Source organism: Emys orbicularis, chromosome 12 (genome assembly GCF_028017835.1).
Source record: "Emys orbicularis isolate rEmyOrb1 chromosome 12, rEmyOrb1.hap1, whole genome shotgun sequence".
NCBI classification, from domain to species: domain Eukaryota; kingdom Metazoa; phylum Chordata; order Testudines; family Emydidae; genus Emys; species Emys orbicularis.
Genome location: NC_088694.1, coordinates 33,607,807 through 33,626,826, shown reverse-complemented (window position 1 = coordinate 33,626,826; position 19,020 = coordinate 33,607,807). Strand labels below are relative to the sequence as shown.

At 53.4% G+C, this 19,020-nt stretch overlaps 1 protein-coding gene across 2 annotated transcripts; it reads right to left on the bottom strand.

Annotated features, from left to right (window-relative positions):
- Positions 1-12,366: 12,366 nt before the first annotated feature.
- SNAPC2 (small nuclear RNA activating complex polypeptide 2) lies at positions 12,367-18,772 on the bottom strand. 2 transcript variants are annotated; one of them, XM_065414513.1, is made up of 6 exons: positions 18,631-18,772; positions 17,957-18,164; positions 16,465-16,584; positions 16,107-16,175; positions 14,816-15,125; positions 12,367-13,520 (listed from the first exon to the last, which is right to left on the bottom strand). In XM_065414513.1, the coding sequence occupies exons 2-6, from the start codon at positions 18,152-18,154 to the stop codon at positions 13,012-13,014; spliced, it is 1,206 nt and encodes a 401-aa protein (XP_065270585.1). In that variant the 5' UTR covers positions 18,155-18,164; positions 18,631-18,772; the 3' UTR covers positions 12,367-13,011. The 2 variants fall into 2 exon arrangements, with proteins under 2 accessions (XP_065270585.1, XP_065270586.1); XM_065414514.1 differs by having other exon boundaries at positions 14,816-15,071.
- Positions 18,773-19,020: the final 248 nt, after the last annotated feature.

The following is a 19,020-nucleotide window of genomic DNA, read 5'->3' as shown; positions in this document are numbered from 1 at the left end:
ATCAAATGGCAGGTCCTGCATTATGGATTGGGACTCGACCGACAGCCCCGAGAGCGAGAGCCACGACGCCCGTCGCGTGGAGACTGCGGAAGTCATCGAACGAGCGGCTGTGTCCGCTGCATCCGAAGCTGCCTGGCGAGCTGCTTTGGCCGCGGCCGCACTCTCGGCGATCAGAGCCCAAAACTCCTTTCCGTCCTTGTCCTGAAGAAGGGGCTCAAACTTGGGGAGGGATCCCCAGAAATTAAACTCGTACCGGCTCAGCAGTGCCTGGTGGTTAGCCACTCTGAGCTGGAAACTCGCGGACGAATAAACCTTTTTTCCAAAGGTATCCAGTCTACGAGCGTCCTTGTCTTTTGATGTGGGCGCGGGCTGGCCATTCCGCTCACGGTGGTGGACCGACTCTACCACCAGGGAGTTCGGAGCTGGGTGGGTGTATAGGTACTCGTGACCCCTTGTGGGGACGAAGTACTTCCTCTCGGCCTTTTTGGAAATAGGCCCAAGAGAGGCCGGGGTCTGCCAGAGGCCAGTGGTGATGTTGGCTACTCCCTGATGGAATGGGAGGGCCCCACGCCCCGGTACCGAGGAGGAGAGGACATTGAATAGGGTATCGGAGGGCTCCTCCATCTCCTCGGCCCGGAGCTCGAGGTTTGCTGCCACCCTCCTAAGCAGCTCCTGGTGCGCTTTGAAGTCCTCTTGGGAAGAGGGAGGCGGCACCGCAACTGAATCACCCTGCGCCAAAGAGGTGGATGGTGCGGTGCCTTCAGCAACCGACGGCATCGTGGGCTCGACGTCCGGGTCCAGTGCCGGAGTTGGTGCCGGGGGTTCGGCGCCCACGGTCTGATCCCGGTGTTGGGGAGGCGACGCAGGGCGGCCCTGAGAGGCTCCCACCACGGAACGAGGTCCCGGCTGCGCAGGTGCCCGAGGCCACGGTGCCCACTGGCACCATTGTCCTTGCCAGGGAACGGCCTGGAAATGAGATGCATCGGGCGCCGGCAGGGCTGGTTGCTCCTGCAGTGCGGTGCGGCCCAGGGAGAGACGGCTGCACGCCGACGCCGAAGTCCGGGAGGAGCGCACGGTGCCGTAAGAACGACTGGAGCAGTCTCTATCGTGACGGCTCCTGCCCCGAGACTTCGACCTGGAGGAAGTCAAGAGTTAAATGTCCGAAGAGCTGTCTCTGGACTCCCTGCGGCGCCTGTGGCCACAGCGCCGCGGTGCCGGGGACTCTCGGGACGCACCCCGAGCATGGCCTCTGTGACGGCGGGTGCTTGAGTACGAGCGTCGGTGCCGACGGCGTCGCGACCTGTTCCTCTCGGACTGGCTGGAGGAGGAACGGCGCCACCTCTTGTCACCTCCTTGACGGCATCCGAGACCGGAGGAATGGGATCCGCTCACCAAAGAGCCGGGACACGGAGTCGACGTGCGTCGTGGGGCTCTGCTCGGCCCCTCGACCCGGGAAGGTACCTCGACCCTCCGACTACCTCCGGGGAGGGCTGATGGGTGCCCAGGGGTGGCTTCCCACGGGACCGGGGGCCTGACTGAGGCGGCGCTCCCGGCACCGGAAGCGCTAGGATATCACGCGCAGCCTGAGCTGCCTCTGGCATCGAAGGCATGCGTACCTCAGGCGAGGCTTTCACGGACAGGACTGGACTACTCCGCTCAGCGCGAGTCGTAGGTCTCTGTCCCGGTGGGGATCGCGGGCTGCCCAACTCGGGTCTGGCCTCACCCCTCTCCTTCTCTCGGCGCCGCTGAGTCTTCCCTTGTTTCTTAGCAGGGGAGCGGTGCTGGCTTGTCGACAGCGCCTCGCTGCGCACTGAGGACGCGGTACCGGGCGCGGAATCAGGACGGCGCACTGGAGGCGCTTCGCTACGCGCCAAAGACGAGTTGCCCGGCGCGGGGTCTGCTCAACGCGCCGGTGCCGGGGACAAAGCCGACTCCGTTAGGAGAGCTCTGAGTCGGATCTCACGCTCCTTCTTTGTTCGCGGCTTGAAGGAGCGGCAAATTTTACATTTCTCACTAATGTGAGCCTCGCCCAGACAGCAAAGACACTGAGTATGTGGGGCGCTTCTGGGCATGGAGTTGCGACAGGAGTCGCACGACTTGAAGCCTGGGCCACGGGGCATGCCCCGAGCCAGGCACTAGCGAAAGAAAGTTCAGCAAGGAAAGTTTTCAGTGAAACTGGATACCACTAAGGCTATAACGCTGCAGCCAAGGCTGGAGCACAAAGTTCCGACTACCTTCACTGGCGGCAAGAAGGAACTGAGGGTGGGGGGAGCGCGCAGCCCCCTTTCTGGCGCGATATGTCGGCGCCACTCCAGGGGTCGCAGCGGTGCTCCCCCACTACGGATACTGCTAAGGGAAAAACTTCCGGCACTGGTGCACGTGGCGAGCACGCACACCTATAGTGGAATACACCTGAGCAATCACTCAAAGAAGAAGCATTGAAATGAATGTAGAAGAAGCAAAGAACCCCACGTGCCTCTAGGCTGCCTGCAAGCTGAATTCTGTTGCCCGGCCATGTGTGATGGCTTACTCACACCAAAGTAGCAGGCACTTCAGTATAAGAGGCAAAATGCTAACTTGTACAGAAAGAACATGTGCTGTGTACTATGAATTGCCTGTTTCACTGAGAAGGAGTGTCCCCTTTGTTCTCTGAAATGTATCTTTTAAAATACTACCCTCCCTTTTTCTCCTCCCGCAGGTGCAAATGTTTCAACACGGCCCCTATCTACTCCGTCCCAGAGGCTGATCCAGATTAGAAGGCCGAAAAAACGAACTCGGGACGACATGTTCGCCGAGCTCATGCAGTCCTCCCGCACTGATAGGGCCCAGCTGAATGCGTGGAGGCAAACAATTGCGGAGTCCCCTAAAGCAATACAGGAACATGAAGAGAGGAGGGACGCGCGCGATGAATGCAGGCAGGACGCTATGGTCAAGCTCATGGGGGAGCAAACTGACATGCTCCGCTGTATGGTGGATCTAATGCGGGAAAGGCAAGACCACAGACTGCCGCTGCAGCCCCTGTATAACCGCCCTCCCTCCTCCCCAAGTTCCATAGCCTCCTCACCCAGATGCCCAAGAACACGAGGGGGGAGGCTACAGGGACCCACACACTCAACCCCAGAGGATCGCCCAAGCAGCAGAAAGCTGGCATATGCAAACTTTTGATTTGGTTCTGGACTTGTCCTTCCCTCCTCCTCCTCCTCCTCCTCCTCCTCCTCCACCCCCGTAACCCAATACCCCCCATCCCCCGGTCTACCTTCTGATTTCTCTCAATGAGTTGTGCAACAAATAATAAAGAACAGTTTTTAAACAATTTTGACTTTATTTCCTTTGATATATATAGGGGGTGGGTAACTTCAAGAGAAACAATCACAACTGTCACACCGTACCCTGGCCAGTCATGAAACTGGCTTTCAAAGCTTCTCTGATGCGCAGCACGCCCTGCTGCGCTCTTCTAATCGCCCTGTTGTCTGGCTGTGCGAAATTGGCCACCAGGCGAGTTGCCTCAACCTCCCACCGCACGATAAACGTCTCCCCTTTACTCTCACAGATATTGTGGAGCAGACAACAAGCAGCAATTACAACTGGAATATTGGTTGTGCTGAGATCTAACCGAGTCAGTAAACGTCCAAAAGCACATTCTACTACCATTCTGTACTTGCTCAGCCTATAGTTGAACTGCTCCTTACTACTGTCCAGGGTGCCTATGTACAGCTTCATGAGCCCTGCCATTAAGGGGTAGGCTGGATCCCCGAGGATAACTATAGGCATTTCAACATTCCCAACAGTAATTTTCTGGTCTGGGAAGTAAGTCCCTTCCTGCAGCTGTTCAAACAGACCAGAGTTCCTGAAGATGTGAGCGTCATGCACCTTTCCCGGCCATCCCAAGTTGATGTCCGTGAAACGTCCCTTGTGATCCACCAGTGCTTGCAGCACCATGGAAAAGTACCCCTTGCGGTTTATGTACTGGCTGCCCCGGTGTGCCGGGGCCAAGATAGGGATATGTGTTCCGTCTATCGCCCCGCCGCAGTTAGGGAACCCCAGCGCATTAAAGCCATCCACAATGATCTGCACATTTCCCAAAGTCACTACTCTTGATAGCAGCTGGTCAATGATTGCATTGGCTACTTGCAGCACAGCAGCCCCTACAGTAGATTTGCCCACTCCAAACTGATTCCCGACTGACCGGTAGCTGTCGGGCGTTGCAAGCTTCCACAGTGCTATGGCCACTCGCTTCTCAACTTGAGGGCTGCTCTCATTTTGGTGTCTTTGCGCATCAGGGCAGGGGACAGTAAGTCACAAAGTTCCATTAAAGTGGCCCTACGCATACAAAAGTTTTGCAGCCACTGGGAATCATCCCAGACCTGCAACACTATGCGGTCCCACCAGCCTGTGTTTGTTTCCCTTCCCAGAATCGGTGTTCCATGGCATGAACCTGGCCCAATGCCACCATGATCTCCCAATCGCCACATGCCGTGCTTCTAGGAACATCTGTGTCCATGTCCTCATCAGTATAGTAATCGCACTGTCGTCGCTTCCTCGCCCGGTTTTGCAGGTACTGCACGTACTGCTGGATAATGCGCGAGGTATTTACAATGGTCAAAACTGCAGCGGAGATCTGAGCGGGCTCCATGCTTGTTGCGCTATGGCGCCTGCACGGGTAATCTTGGAAAAAGAGTGCGAAACGTAGGAGAGCTGTTCGGTTCAAGATGGCCGATAAAAGGCGGTAAATGGTTGTCTTCTGTAGCTTTCACGGAGTCAGGAAGCTTGCTAGAGCTGCAAGAGTGGGAGAGCAGAGTTTGCGGCGGAAGCAAGAGCAGACTTTGCAGCGGAAGCTGTGCAGCTCAGTTCACGATGGCCGAAAAACGGCGGGGAATTGTTGCCTTCTGTAGCTTCCACGGGAGCCCAGGACTGACAACATGGAAAAATTAGCTAGCAATGCAAGAGTGGGAGAACAGAGTTTGCGGCGGAAGCTGTGCTGCTTGGCTCACAGTAGCCGAAAAAAGGCGGGAAATGGTTAGATAAAAGAGTAGATAGAAAGATGGGAGGACATGCGAGGTGGATTCATAGTACCAGGAGACAGGCGGTGCACCGTACTGCACCATCTGCTGGCAGTATGGCGTCTGCCGTAGCTTTCACGGAGGGAGGAGCGAGTGACGGCACACACCCAGAAACACCGTCACATTGATTTGAACTGGGACCGTATAGAACATGGTTGCAACCAAAGTCCTGTAGCGGCACCACATCTTATATAAAGGGGGTCAAATGAGGTGTCTAAGACAAGGTTATGGTTGGCTGGTTATGATTATGCTGTCTATATGTGTGTATCAATTTTGTAGTTGAAGTTATGAATATTGCCTCTATACTGTCTGTATTTCAAACTTATGCTATGCTTCTGGGAGACTTCCCAGACAAGTTGGTGTTAGCTCTGCCTAGCCTGCTTGATGGCCCATTAAGGACCATCAGCTATACAATTGACCCATTGAGAGAAGGCAGATACGCCTTGCAACTCAGCAAAGTATGCAGGAACTGGCCCGTGTGACTCCAGACTCCATTTTGCTGTAATTTTCCACAGTAAGAACAAAGAGGTGTTCTTACACCTGGAAAAGACTGTAAAAGGCCGATGCCTCGTCTCCATCTTGTCTTCAATCCTGCTTCTTACCTCTGGAGGGACTTTGCTACAAACTGAAGCTCTGAATAAAGGACTGAATGACCCATCCCAGCTGTGGATGTACTCCAGAGACTTGATTTGAACCTGCAGTTTATTCTATCGCTGCTGCAAGCCTGAACCAAGAACTGTGCCATTACTGTATGTAATTGATTCCATTTAACCAATTCTAGCTCTCATCTATATCTTTTTCCTCTTATGAATAAACCTTTAGATTTTAGATTCTAAAGGATTGGCAACAGCATGATTTGTGGGTAAGATCTAATTTGTATATTGACCTGGGTCTAGGGCTTGATCCTTTGGGATCAGGAGAACCTTTTTTCTTTTACTGGAGTATTGGTTTTCATAACCATTTGTCCCCATAACGAGTGGCACTAGGGTGACCAGATGTCCCGATTTTATTGGGACTGTCCCGATATTTGCTTGTTTGTCCCGCGTCAACAAGCGGGACAAACTAGCAATTTTGCCCTCCGCTCCCACGCACAGGCGGAGCCCGGAGGGGCTCGCGCCCGCCCCGTCCCGACTCCGCCCCCTCCTTCCCCCATTGGATCCCTCCCCAAATCCCCACCCTGGCCCCGTCCCCAGCCCCGCCCCCTCACTGCCCCATTGGATCCCTCCCCAAATCCCCGCCTCTTCCCCAAGCACGCCATTCCTCCTCCCTCCCAGGCTTGCGCCGATCAGCTGTATGGCGGCGCAAGCGCTGGAGGGAGGCCCGGGGGACGCAGGGGAGCGCGGGGTGAGTGAGTCCGGCCTGGCCCCAAGCGCAGGCAGGAGGGCGGGGCGGTACCTGCAGGGGCAGCCCTGGGTCCGGCCTGGGGAACCAGCTCCCTGTACGCGCCCATGGGTGGGGGTGGGGGGGCAGCAGCTGCCCGCACGGGGACTCCAACGGGGCTTCACCTCCCGCCATGTGGAGGCGGCGGCAGCCCTGTTCGTTCCCCTGCGGGACCAGAGCGGGACAGGGGGGCTGGGGCCTGCTACCCCCACTCCGGGGCTGCCTGTGGTGCTCTGCAGGGCAGCTGGGTGCGGGCCGAGCTCGGGCACACTCAGGGTGACGAGATTGCGCCGCCCCGCAGGGCGGGCTGTAGGGAAACCCTGCCCCGGGGCGGAGGCAGCGGCAGCCCCGTTCGTTCCCCTGCGGGACCCGATCGGGACTGGGGGGCTGGGGCCTGCTGCCCCCACTCTGAGGCCGCCCGTGGGATTGCACCAGCTGGGCACCTTCCCCTATGGGGGGAGGTGGAGACGAGGCGAGCTGGTCCGGGGGGGGGGGGGCGCTCTGGCGGCTTTTTTTTTTCCCTCCGCCGGCCCCGCCACGTCCCGATATTTCAATTTTGTCATCTGGTCACCCTAAGTGGCACTGGTGGTGATACTGGGAAACTGGAGTGTCTAAGGGAATTGCTTGTGTGACTTGTGGTTAGCCAGTGGGGTGAGACCAAAGTCCTCTTTGTCTGGCTGGTTTGGTTTGCCTTAGAGGTGGAAAAACCCCAGCCTTGGGCTGTAACTGCCCTGTTTTAGCAATTTGTACTGAATTGGCACTCTCAGTTGGGTCCCACCAGAACCGCATCGTTACACACCCACAAGAATGTTTTGCCCCATCATGCACTGGGAGCTTAACCCAGAATTCCAATGGGCAGCGGGGACTGCGGGAACTGTAGGATAGCCACAGTGCACCGCTCCGACATTCGATGCTAGCCTCGGTACTGTGGACGCACTCCGCCGAATTCACGCGCTTTAGTGGGGACACACAACACCGAATGTATAAAATTGCTTCCGAAAATTCAAATAGAATAAGTTCAAATTAATTTCGTACTGTAGATGTACCCTTAGACTTCTTTGAAGATACCGCAGATGGTAAAGGTGCTGGTCAAGCAGGGCTGGCTCCAGGCACCAGCGGAGGAAGCATGTGCCTGGGGCGGCACATACTAAAGGGCGGCATTCCGTCCATTCTAAGGGCGGCACAGTCCAATCTTTTTTTTTTTTTTGCTTCAGCAGTCCGAGCGGCGGGTTTTTTTTTTTGCTTGGGGTGGCAAAAATGGTAGAGCCGGCCCTGTGTTCAAGCTACCATTATGGTCTGCTACTAGGAGAGTAATAATAGGGACCAGGCCCAGCCACAAATGCTGCCTGGAGCATCAAAGAACGGTTCCTTGAAGGAGATTCCTGACTCACTTTCCTGCCAAGGTACAAAAATTCTGAAGTCAAGCAGTCCAGTTTTCAGTAAAGCAACAGGTAAATTGACTATAATAGAGCTTTCTACATTCACTAACCTTGACCTCACTCAGCTATTCTGCAAAAATACGATGCACTCCAGAGGCAAAAAATAATAAGTATGGCTTCAGTTGAAGAGATAGAAGACAAAGCCTCAAATGTTCCAGACACCCAGGATGTATCATACCACACCATCTCAGAAGACAGGTACATTCCAACATGATCAACCTTTAATTTAGAACTACACAAGGTGCAAGAGCATATACCCTGTGTATGCCAATTATACCTGCTAGTCCCATTGCTTGCTCAGTAATTTAACTCACTTTATTCAGCTGGAACTGAAACTCTCCTTGTATGGAAGCTGTTCCATACCCCTAATCATTTTTGTTGCCCTTCTCTGTACCTTTTCCAATTCTAATATATCTTTTTTGAGATGGGGCAACCAGAACTGCACACACTACAGTATTCAAAATGTGGACGTACCATGGATTTATACTGTGGCACTGTGAAATTTCCCGTCTTATCTATCCGTTTCCTACTTCTGTTAGCTTTTTTTGACTGCTGCCGCACATCGAGCAGATGATTTCAGAGAACTAACATTGATGACTCCAAGAGCTCTTTCTTGAGTGGTAACCGCTAATTTAAATCCCATCAGTTTGTATCTATCATTGGGATCATGTCTTCCACTATGCATTCCTTTGCACTTATCAACGTCGAATTTCATCTGCCATTTTGTTGCCTAGTCACTCAGTTTTGTGAGAGCCCCTTGTACCTCTTTGCAGGCAGCTGTGGACTTACCTATCTTGAGTAATTTTGTATCATCTGCAAACTTTGCCACTATTTACCCCCTTTTCCAGATCATTTATGAATATGATGAACAGCACAGGTTCCATTACAGATCCTCAGGGGACCCTGCTATTGGCATCTCTCCACTGTGAAAACTGACCATTTAGTCCTACCCTTTTTTCCTGTCTTTTATCCAGTTACTGATCCACTAGAGGATCTTCCCTCTTTTCCCATGACAGCTTACTTCGCTTAAGAGCCTTTGGCCTTTATTACAGTATGCAATTATTGTAAAAATCGTGTGGAAATGTGAGATTTAGGGAGGATCAGAGCTTCTTTAGTGACATCAATCACTGGAAAAAATTTATTTCAATTAACTTCTGAGAAAAAAATTATAAAAAGTTGCTCATTTTTGCCCATTGCCATCTAGTGGGAAAAGGCTTGAACTGCAGACTTCTTTAAAAATCAAAGTTTGGATTGTTTTTCCCTGGAAAAACCATCAAAGCTTGAAAGGTGTCAAGGGGTGCAACCGATTCAGTTACAACAAATCTAGTATTTGTATTCTAACGTTTATACAGGAAGCCGAACTGTTGGAAGTGGATGAAGGATCATAAAAAAATATCATAAGAACAGCCATACTGGGTCAGACCAAAGGTCCATCAAACCCAGTATCCTGTCCTCTGACAGTGGCCAATGGTAGGTGTCCCAAAGGGAATGAACAGAAAGGTTATCATCAAGTGATCCATGCCCTGTCACCCAATCCCAGCTTCTAGCAAACAGAGGCTAGGGACACCATTCCTGCTCATCCTGGCTAATAGCCACTGATGGACCTATCCAGGGCCGGCTCCAGGCACCAGCCCACCAAGCTTGTGCTTGGGGCGGCACCTGGAGGGGGGCGGCACGGCGCTCCGGCCGCTGGGGAGAGCGGGGCCACGGCCGGGCTCGCCGCCCTCCCCCCGGCACTCTGGCCGCCCTCCCCCCCCGGCGCCCTCCCCCCGGCCGCCGCGGGGAAAGCGGCGGCCCTCCCCCCGGGGCTCCGGCCGCCCTCCCGCCCCGCGGGGGGGCGCGGCCGGAGGCTGGCCTGGGGCGGCAAAAAAGCCAGAGCCGGCCCTGGACCTATCTTCCATGAATCAATCTAGCTCCCTTTTGAACCCCGTTATAGTATTGGCCTTCACAACACCCTCTGGCAAGGAGTTCCAGAGGCTGACAGTGCCCTGCATGAAAAAATACTTCCTTGTGTCTGTTTTAAACCTGCTACCTATTAATTTCATTTGGTGGCCCCTAGTTCTTGTATTATGAGTAAATAACACTTCCTTATTTACTTTCTCTATACCACTCATGATTCTATAGACTTCTATCATATTCCCCCTTAGTCGCTTCTTTTCCAAGCTGAAAAGTCCCAGTCTTATTAATCTCTCCTCATACGGAAGCCGTTCTATACCCCTAATCATTTTTGTTGCCCTTTTCTGAACCTTTTCCAATTTTTTTTTTTTGAGATGGGGCGACCACTTCTGCATACAGTATTCAAGGTGTGGACGTACCATGGATTTATATAGAGGCAATATGATATTTTCTGTCTTATTATCTATCCCTTTCTTGATGATTCCCAACATTCTGTTTGCTTTTTTGACTGCCGCTGCATATTGAGTGGATGATTTCAGAGAACTATCCACAGTGACTCCAAGATCTCTTTCTTGAGTGATAACAGCTAATTTAGACCCCATCATTGTATATGTATAGTTAGGATTATGTTTTCCAATGTGCATTACTTTGCATTTATCAACATTAAATTTTATCTGCCATTTTGTTGCCCAGTCACCCAGTTTTGTGATATCCTTTTGTAGCTCTTCACAGTCTGCCAGGGACTTAATTATCTTGAGTAGTTTTGTATCATCTGCAAATTTTGCCACCTTACTGTTGACCCCTTTTTCCAGATCATTTATGAATATGTTAAATAGGACTGGGCCCAGTACAGATCCCTGGGGGACACCACTATTTACCTCTCTCCATTCTGAAAACTGACCATTTATTCCTACTCTTGGTTTCCTATCTTTTAACCAGTTACCAATCCATGAGAGGACCTTCCCTCTTATCCCATGACTGCTTATTTTGCTTAAGAGCCTTTGGTGAGGGACCTTGTCAAAGGCTTTTTGAAAAATCTAAATACACTATATCCACTGGATCTCCTTTTTCCGCATGCTTGTTGACCCCCTCAGAGAATTCTAGTAGATTGGTGAGGTATGCTTTCCCTTTACAAAAATCATGTTGACTCTTCCCCAACAAATTATGTTAATCTATGTGTCTGACAATTTTGTTCTTTACGATAGTTTCAACCAGTTTGCCCGGTACTGAAGTGAGGCTTACCGGCCTGTAACTGCCGGGCTCACCTCTAGAGCCCTTTTTAAAAATTGGTGTCACATTAGCTATCCTCCAGTCATTTGGTACAGAAGCTGATTTAAATGATAGGTTACAGATGACAGTTAGTAGTCCTGCAATTTCATATTTGAGTTCCTTCAGAACTCTTGGGTGAATACCATCAGGTCCTGGAGGCTTATTACTGTTTAGTTTATCAATTTGTTCCAAAACCACCCCTAAGGACACCTCAATTTGGGACAGTTCCTCAGATCTGTCACCCAAAAAGAATGGCTCAGGTTTGGGAATCTCCCTCACATCCTCAACAGTGAAGACCGATTACTTAGCACAAAAAATGTAGCTAGACTGAATTAGTCTAAACAAAAAGGTCTACCGATTGCACACGAGGACTGTGTGGCGGTCATGTGAGGAAAACGGAACTGAAAATTAACAGACCAAAATTATTGTGCTGGAAATTAGGCTAAATTGGGTTTGAGGGGGGCACAGTAGGCAGGACCCATGGCAGTGAGGTAGGAGGCAGCCAGGGCTCTATTTCCACTCCTTTATATGCATCAAGCAGCCATGGGCGAGGAGATCAGGGAAGCACTCCCTGATCCCCACCATGGACTCACGGTATTTCATGCTCTGGAACTGGGAGGCACGCGAGGGGAAATGTAGTCTTCCCAATCTCTACCTCCCACCATCCTACCACAGTGCATCATGGGAAACAGTGTCCCTCACATCCATCTCAGGTGCTGGTGGAACCACTCCCTTGAAGCCTAAGTGCTGATGCATCATGAGAATTGTAGTCTCCCTACCACAGCCCCAGTGCCTTATAAGAGTTTTAATCCCTCCCTCCTCCCGCCCCAGCCGCTGTTGCTGTTACTAAGATACATATCTGTTTGGTAAGGGCGATGATCATAGCCCCTGATGATTATGGACAGGTGCTGTGCTTGAGCTGGGGCTTGGTTTCTATTAAAAGGTTCCTGACTCGTTCTGTATTTGGGGGAAAAAATGATATGGTTTAATCATATGGTGATAACCCGCTTCCCATTTCACTGGTATCACTGGAGGATGTTAGACAGAAGCTACTGAAGAGACAAGGTAGAAGAGGTAATATCTTTGATTGGACCAACTTCTGGTGGTGAGAATTTGTCTATGCTGCACCATGTAGCACTTCACTGTAGACACCACCTATGCTGACAAGAAGGGTTCTTTTAGAAAGGGGCACCCTATGCACAGCGCTGATATGCTCACGTTGTGCCTGTTAAAGGAATAGGGCTTTGCCAGAAGCAGGTCACAGCCAGTTACTTCCCTCCAGCTCCAGAAGGGAGGATTAGGGAGACTTTTACCTCAAGAAGGATGTTTTTAAGCTCTTTATTCCACACCTTAAATACATTTATACTTAAGGAAAAAACCAGAACAGGCTCCTCAGGCAGAGCCCAGAGAAGTGAAAACGACAGTATTTACAGCTCATGCACCAAGAGAGAATACACTGTTTTATTCCACAAAGCCATAGGGCTGTGGATACAAACCCAAAACAGTCTGTTTCAGTCCCCGGTGAGCTGCACAGCTCAGCCTTTGCACCTTTTGGAGAAAGACCATTTCATTTTCACATCAGTAGCAAACTAGGACTTTAGTCAACATGATCTGAAGGTTGTGAACCCAGCTCTGTCACGTTCTTCTCAGAAATGTGCATCAATCACCCACTCCACAGCTAAGCCCCTGCCAGCAACCAGAGCTGGGACATGGAACTCGGGGCACAGGACCAAGCAAATCCAGGTTGTTTCCTGCTAATGAAACTTCACTTCTTACCTTCACTAAAACTCCATTGTTCAGGAGAAAGACACCCCCGAGATTGTATCCCTGCCAGGGACTGCAGTTCAGGGTCAGGAGAGCCCTTAAAGGGTCCCCATCACAGCACAAGAGCAGGACTGGTGTAGAGAACCAGCATGAAACAGCTGCCTGAATCTCCGCTGAGAAACCAAGACTCACCACCAGCCTTTTCAGTCCAAACTGTCCCCCTTTCGAGCCAGAAGCTCCAAGGGAACAAGGAACAAGTTCAAAGGGCAAATTCCCAGATCCTTCCAAACTGACCTTTGAGCATCTGCAGCAGGACTGTGGAGGGGTGGAGGCAATTGGCCATGGGAAGCTGAATGCTGGGCTGAGGATGGGCTCACACTGGGCTGGGGAGTTTCCTGTGTTCCCTGCTCACATTCCCCTGACCTGCTGGGCCTTTCCTGGTTGTCACTTGGCTGTGCCAGTTCCGCTGGGGCTGTGCAGCTCACCGACAGGTTAGCAGTGGGAGGCCTCTCACAGGCGACACTGGCGGAAGGCGTATCAGCGGCCAGCTCTCCTGCACGGGCTCCTGGATCTGATCCTTTCCTGCTCCCATCTGGCTGCGGCACAGTCAGTTCCCTGTAGGATCTGTGCATGTGGCTCTTCAATCCGTTATAGTCCAGGTTGCTTAGCTCTTCAGGGAGGGACATCAGCAGGTCTAGGACAACGGCAGACTCTGGAAGGAAGAACGGACCTTGTCAGGCTGGTCTAATTTAAATACCGTATATACTCGATCATAAGCAGGTTTGTTTATAAGCCGCCCCCCCGAGATGGATAAGTAAAAATGGAAAATTTTAATGACCCGTTCATAAGCTGACCCTATAATTCAGGGGTCAGCAAACTCTGTCTCCTGGGCCATCAGGATAAGCCGCTGGCAAGCCGAGATGGTTTGTTTACCTCGAGCGTCTGCAGGCACGGAAGTAAACCTAAGTAAACAAAGTGTCCCGGCGCGCCAGCTGCTTACCCTGACAGGCTGGAACAGCAACTGGTGGGGAAATGTTTTGGGGGGGTTTTTGGGTGGGGGAGAGGGGGGAGAAGCTGGGGGTCAGGGGAGTAACCCCTGTGACCACCCCCCACATGACCCCACCCCTAGTCCAGGACCCCCACACTCTCCCCATCCCATCCCTTCCCACCTTATCTGGGGAGAGCCGGGGAGGATGTGTCTGGCACGGCTGCAGCCTGCTCTGGCGGGCCAGACTGGGTGGCTGGCTTGAGTCAGTAGAGGAAGTGGCAGTGAATGGCTCACAACCCTCCCTGGCCCCATTAAAATCCCCCCACGGCCTGGATCATGGGACATTTTGATTAAGCAGCACATGGCTACAATGCTCCAGTCAATCTTGCCACAGAAATGCTCACTAAGGAAAGGGATGTGTTTTCAGCTGGCAGATCTGAAGGAGCCAATGCTTTGCGCGTGGGAGGCCAGGAATCACGTGCCGCTGCCTTGCTCACCTCAGTCTGAGCACAATGTCTCTGTTTATAAGGTGACTAGCACTTATCACGCAATATACAAGTATGAGAAAGGAGAAGACAGAGGTGGGCCAGGACTCCCCCACTCACCATCTCAGCACAAGAGGGATCCCTGAGCACGTGCACCCACTCAGCCCTCCAGCACGGTCTGCAGAAGGACGGCCACGAATGCCACGAAGGGGAAAGTGGAGGCAGGTGCTAGGACATAGCAAACACTCCCCTCCCCCTGAAACAGGCAGGGAGCAGATCAATTTCCAGACTCTGGAGGAAGCTACTGATTGGCAATGAGCCAATGGTGGTTACAAGATCCCAGGGAACATATACGGTGCCTGTGAGCCTCTAGCTGGCCTTGGATTAATTTCCACAGTTCGAGTAACCCAACACGTCACCAAGGCTTGCTGGTGTCACACTCTGAGCTAAGCTATGAGTGAGTGACAGCTATCACAGCCAGCTGGTCCCCTCCCTGAAGATCACAAACATGTAGCTTTCTGGATCCCAACTCACCATATGGCGAGAGCTCAGGCACTTTGATGTCCCTGGGGAGCATCGATAAATATTTATAGATCTTCTCAAAGTCCACGCTGAATTTCTCTGGTTCCCCATGAACACCTGGGTCTGTGCTAGTGCTGGAAGACTGAGCTGCTGCTGGGGGGTCTGGGGCAGCATCTCCATTCCTTGCTGCATCATCAGGGGCTGGCGATGCATCACGCTGGCTCGAGGAGTCTGGAAGGACCTTCTTCTCTGCAGCTCTGGTCAGCTTCTGGGGAATTGAGTGGAGCAAACTGAGCGGCTCGGTGACTGCGATGGTCAGAACCTGAAATTCAGAGATTCTAAGGGACAGAATCATCTAGTCTGACCTCCTACAGGCCACAGAACTCGCCTGAATTAATTCATGTTTGAACTAGAGCAGATCTTTTCAATAAACTTCCACTCTTGATTTTAAAATGACCTGTTCCAATGGTTAATTCCCATCACTGTTACAACGTTGTGCCTTATTTCTACTCTGAATTTGACTAGCTACAAGTGGGAGCTCAGGAAACAGAAGGAACGGGCCCCCCTTTCCAGAAATGCCAGACACTCCCAGGGCAGCCCCCCCCCCCCAACGTCAGGCACTCCCTGACCCCACAGCAGACCTTCCTCAAGGTGAGACTGGGCCAGGAGAGCCAGCCACCATGCAGCACAGCGAAGCAGAACTAAATGCAGTGCAATAAGCTACAGGGGCTTTGGACAGCCTGATGCTCTCTGGGGGCATCTCTGATATCCAGGAGCGAGAGGAGATGTGGTTGTTTATGAGGTGCATGGCAAGGGAACGGATTTGCTCACTGCTGGGACAGGTGGCAGAGCTACCACTGCCCATGCCCTACTTCGATCTCTTCACCTTTACATAGCTAAGCTGCACAGAAAGCAGCAGTTGGGAGAGCAACACTCAATGTCAGAACAGCTGGGTTCTACTGAGCTCTGCCACGGACCTGCTGCAGGATGTCAGGCAAATGGTTTCACAGTATGTACCTCAGTTTCCCCCACACCAACAGGAAGGGTGAACTGCTGCTTGGCCACTGCAGCAATGAGGCCACATGAGCACAGGGGAATGTGGTAGAATTCCTGTAGTGGACAGGGATGGAATAGCCTGCCTGTAGCAGGGATGTTTCCTACCAGCGACCAGAAAGGACTGGCAGGCTTGAGCCCTGTCACTGGCCAGATTTCATTCTCCATTCTCTGTCGAAGTCTCTGACCCTGCTGAGTTCTTGGCCCTAGTGGGATCTTGCGGCTGTCACCGGGTGCTGATGCCTGTTACCTGAGAGAAAGCTGCTGTCACGGTTTCTTCCAGCTTATCTGTCAGCTTCTCAGCAAGATCTGTCCAGACCTGAGAAGCAGATTTCAATGAGTGCACTGGAATCAGGCACCCATCCACTTCCGCACAGTCACAGTGCGAGAAGCATGAGGCCAGCCAGCAGAGGGCAAGGAGAGCACAGAGTGAGACAGGGACAGCTCCAGAAAGGGCAGACTCATGGCAAATGCCACGTGCCTCAAGCCCATCCTAGTACAGTACAATCAAGCTCCCCCTTGCCCTGGTGCTGTACAGACAAACCAGCGCTGCCCACCCCCACACAACAACAGCCCTGATTCACAGGTTCTCTCTCTCTAAGCCGTACCTCGATAGGAGCTAGGATCTCAGCTTCCTTGCGACTCTGCTCCTCCCGGCAGCGGCGATACTCCATCTGTATGGCCTCCCTTGCTACGCGGCCCTTCAGCTGGTGGATGAAGGCCAGAATCTGCAACCATGGGGAGGTTCAGGCATAGCAGCATACAGAGATGCCCCTCCCCCAATAAACAGCTCATGGGTGGGCTGGGAAGGGTGTGACTGAATGCCTTCTATCCCAACTGGACTACATAGCTGCAGCTGAACTGGGTGTCCGTTCCACCTCTCCCAAAACCCTCTCTGGTTCCAGACAGCAATGAGTTAGTGGGATGAACTTGCAAAAGGATTGTACAACTAATAAGAAGGACCAAAAAAGTTTTAGGCCTGAAAAGCCACGGGAGGAGACGGCTGCGCCTAGGTCAGGGGTAGGCAAACTATGGCCGGCAAGCTCCGGCCAGGGAGCGGGATCAGGGGCTGTGCACCACGCAGCTCCCGGAAGCTGCGGCATGGCCCCACTCCAGCTCTTACATGCTCCAATGGCCCCCTCCGGCACTCCAATGGGAGCTGCAGGGACAGTGCCTGCGGACGGGGCAGCGTGCAGAGCTGCCTGACCACGCCTCCGCGTATGAGCCAGAAAAGGGACATGCCACTGCTTTCAGGAGCCAGTTGAGGTAAGCGCCGCTCAGAGCCTGCACCCGAGCCTCTCCCCATGCCCCAACTCCCTGCCCCAGCCCTGATCCCTTCCTGCTCTCCAAACCCCTTGATCCCAGCCTGGAACACCCTCCTGCACCCCAAACCTCTCATCCCCAGCCCCACCCCACCGCCCGCACCCCCCATCATAACCTGCACCCTTTCCTGCACCCCTGCCCCAGCCCGGATCCCCCTCCCACCCTCCAAACCCCTCGGTCCCAGCCCAGAGGGCCCTCCTACACCCCAAACAACTCATCCCCAGCCCCACACCAAAGCCCGCACCCCAATTTTGTGAGCATTCATGGTCCGCCATACAATTTCTATTCCCCGATGTGGCCCTCGGGCCAAAATGTTTGCCCACCCCGGCTTAGGTATGACGGTGATGGGAACCATTAAGATATCTGAATAGAAAATGCTGTGGAGAAAGCTGGCAAGGAGCAGCTGAGGGGGGAACTGTGACTGCCAGGGGCAGATAAGGGGCAAGACATCACCTACAGGAGCCCACAGCCTGCAAAACCTCTGAGCTACAGGAGATGTATAAGCCAACACCCCCTCTAGTGCTGCCAAAATCAGGGGCCAACATAAATAGAAATAAGAGGAGCCGCCGCCAGGCAGCACTAGGTTTCCCCACCCCAACCTGAATAGTGGAGAGGAACCTGCAGGGCAGTACGATGGTGGCCCCCCATTCCCAAGCGAAGCAGGAGATTGGGCACTCTCTCTCTTTTGTTAGCAGAGAGAGTGCTGTTCCCCAATTACCCTTATTCTGAACCTGGCCTGGTCAGTCACCAGCTTGACTAGGACCAGACCCCACTCACCTCAGCTTCACTCCTACGGGGCAAATGCTTCCGCAACAGCGCTGTCTGTAGCTCCCCTTGAGGGGCTTGGGCCTTCAGGGCCTTAATCAGTTGCCGCTTCTCCTGTCCCGTCCAGGGGGCCCGAGTGGGTGCGTGACATGCAGGGGGCCCCGTTTCGTAGCGTGTGGGGGCCGAGCGGGTCCGAACCGGGGGCTTCATGGCTCAGGCTCTGCAGGGGGAGAAAAGGAGGAGTGAGAGGTCAAAGCCCCCAGGTCCTCCCATCTACCTATGGCCCCCGCCCACTCTCTGGGGCATCTCATCCCCAGCCATCCCCTCTACACACAGCCCCCCCTCACACACTCACTGTCCAGGGCACCTGCTCCCCATCTACCCACAGCCCCCCCGCCCCCCACTCACTGTCCAGGGCACCTGCCCACAGCCCCCCCCCCACACACACTCACTGTCCAGGGCACCTGCTCCCCATCTACCCACAGCCCCCCCGCCCCCCACTCACTGTCCAGGGCACCTGCCCACAGCCCCCCCACACACACACTCACTGTCCAGGGCACCTGCCCCCATCTACCCACAGCCCCCCCCCTCACTGTCCAGGGCACCTGCCCCCCATCTACCCACAGCCCCCCCCACCCCACTCTGCGTGGCACCTCACTCTCAAACCCCCTCCCCCCCCCACGGACCCTGCGGGGGAATCCAGGCTCTGGCCGGGGTAGGGGAAAGAGCGACGACTCCGTTCCGTCTCTGTCGCGCAGATATGACGTCACAGCAAGTGCTCTGAGGCTCGGAGCCGCGGCGGAGAATCTGGACGGGCAGGGGAAAGAGAAGTGAAGTAATGCATTGTGGGAAGCGTGGTGTTTCCACGGCTTCCATCGGCCATCACGGGTCCCGCGACACCATGGGAGATAGTGTCGCCCAGCCTCTATCTCCCATCGGCCATTGCGGGGCTCGGGACTTTCCGTTTCCAGGACTAGGGCCCTGTAAGGCCGGAAGCGGAAGTTGCCGTGGGTGGTGCTGCCCTGAGAGCGAGGGAGAGGTGTGAGCGCACAGAATAACGTGCGGCCCCACGCCGG

Excerpts from the sequence above, each read along its gene's own strand:
- SNAPC2 (XM_065414513.1), bottom strand. The coding sequence starts at position 18,154 with ATGAAGCCCCCGGTTCGGACCCGCTCGGCCCCCACACGCTACGAAACG. Across the intron at positions 16,585-17,956 it reads CCCGTAGGAGTGAAGCTGAG|ATTCTGGCCTTCATCCACCA; the intron begins GTGAGTGGGGTC and ends CCATGGTTGCAG. Across the intron at positions 16,176-16,464 it reads AGATCCTAGCTCCTATCGAG|GTCTGGACAGATCTTGCTGA; the intron begins GTACGGCTTAGA and ends TCTGCTTCTCAG.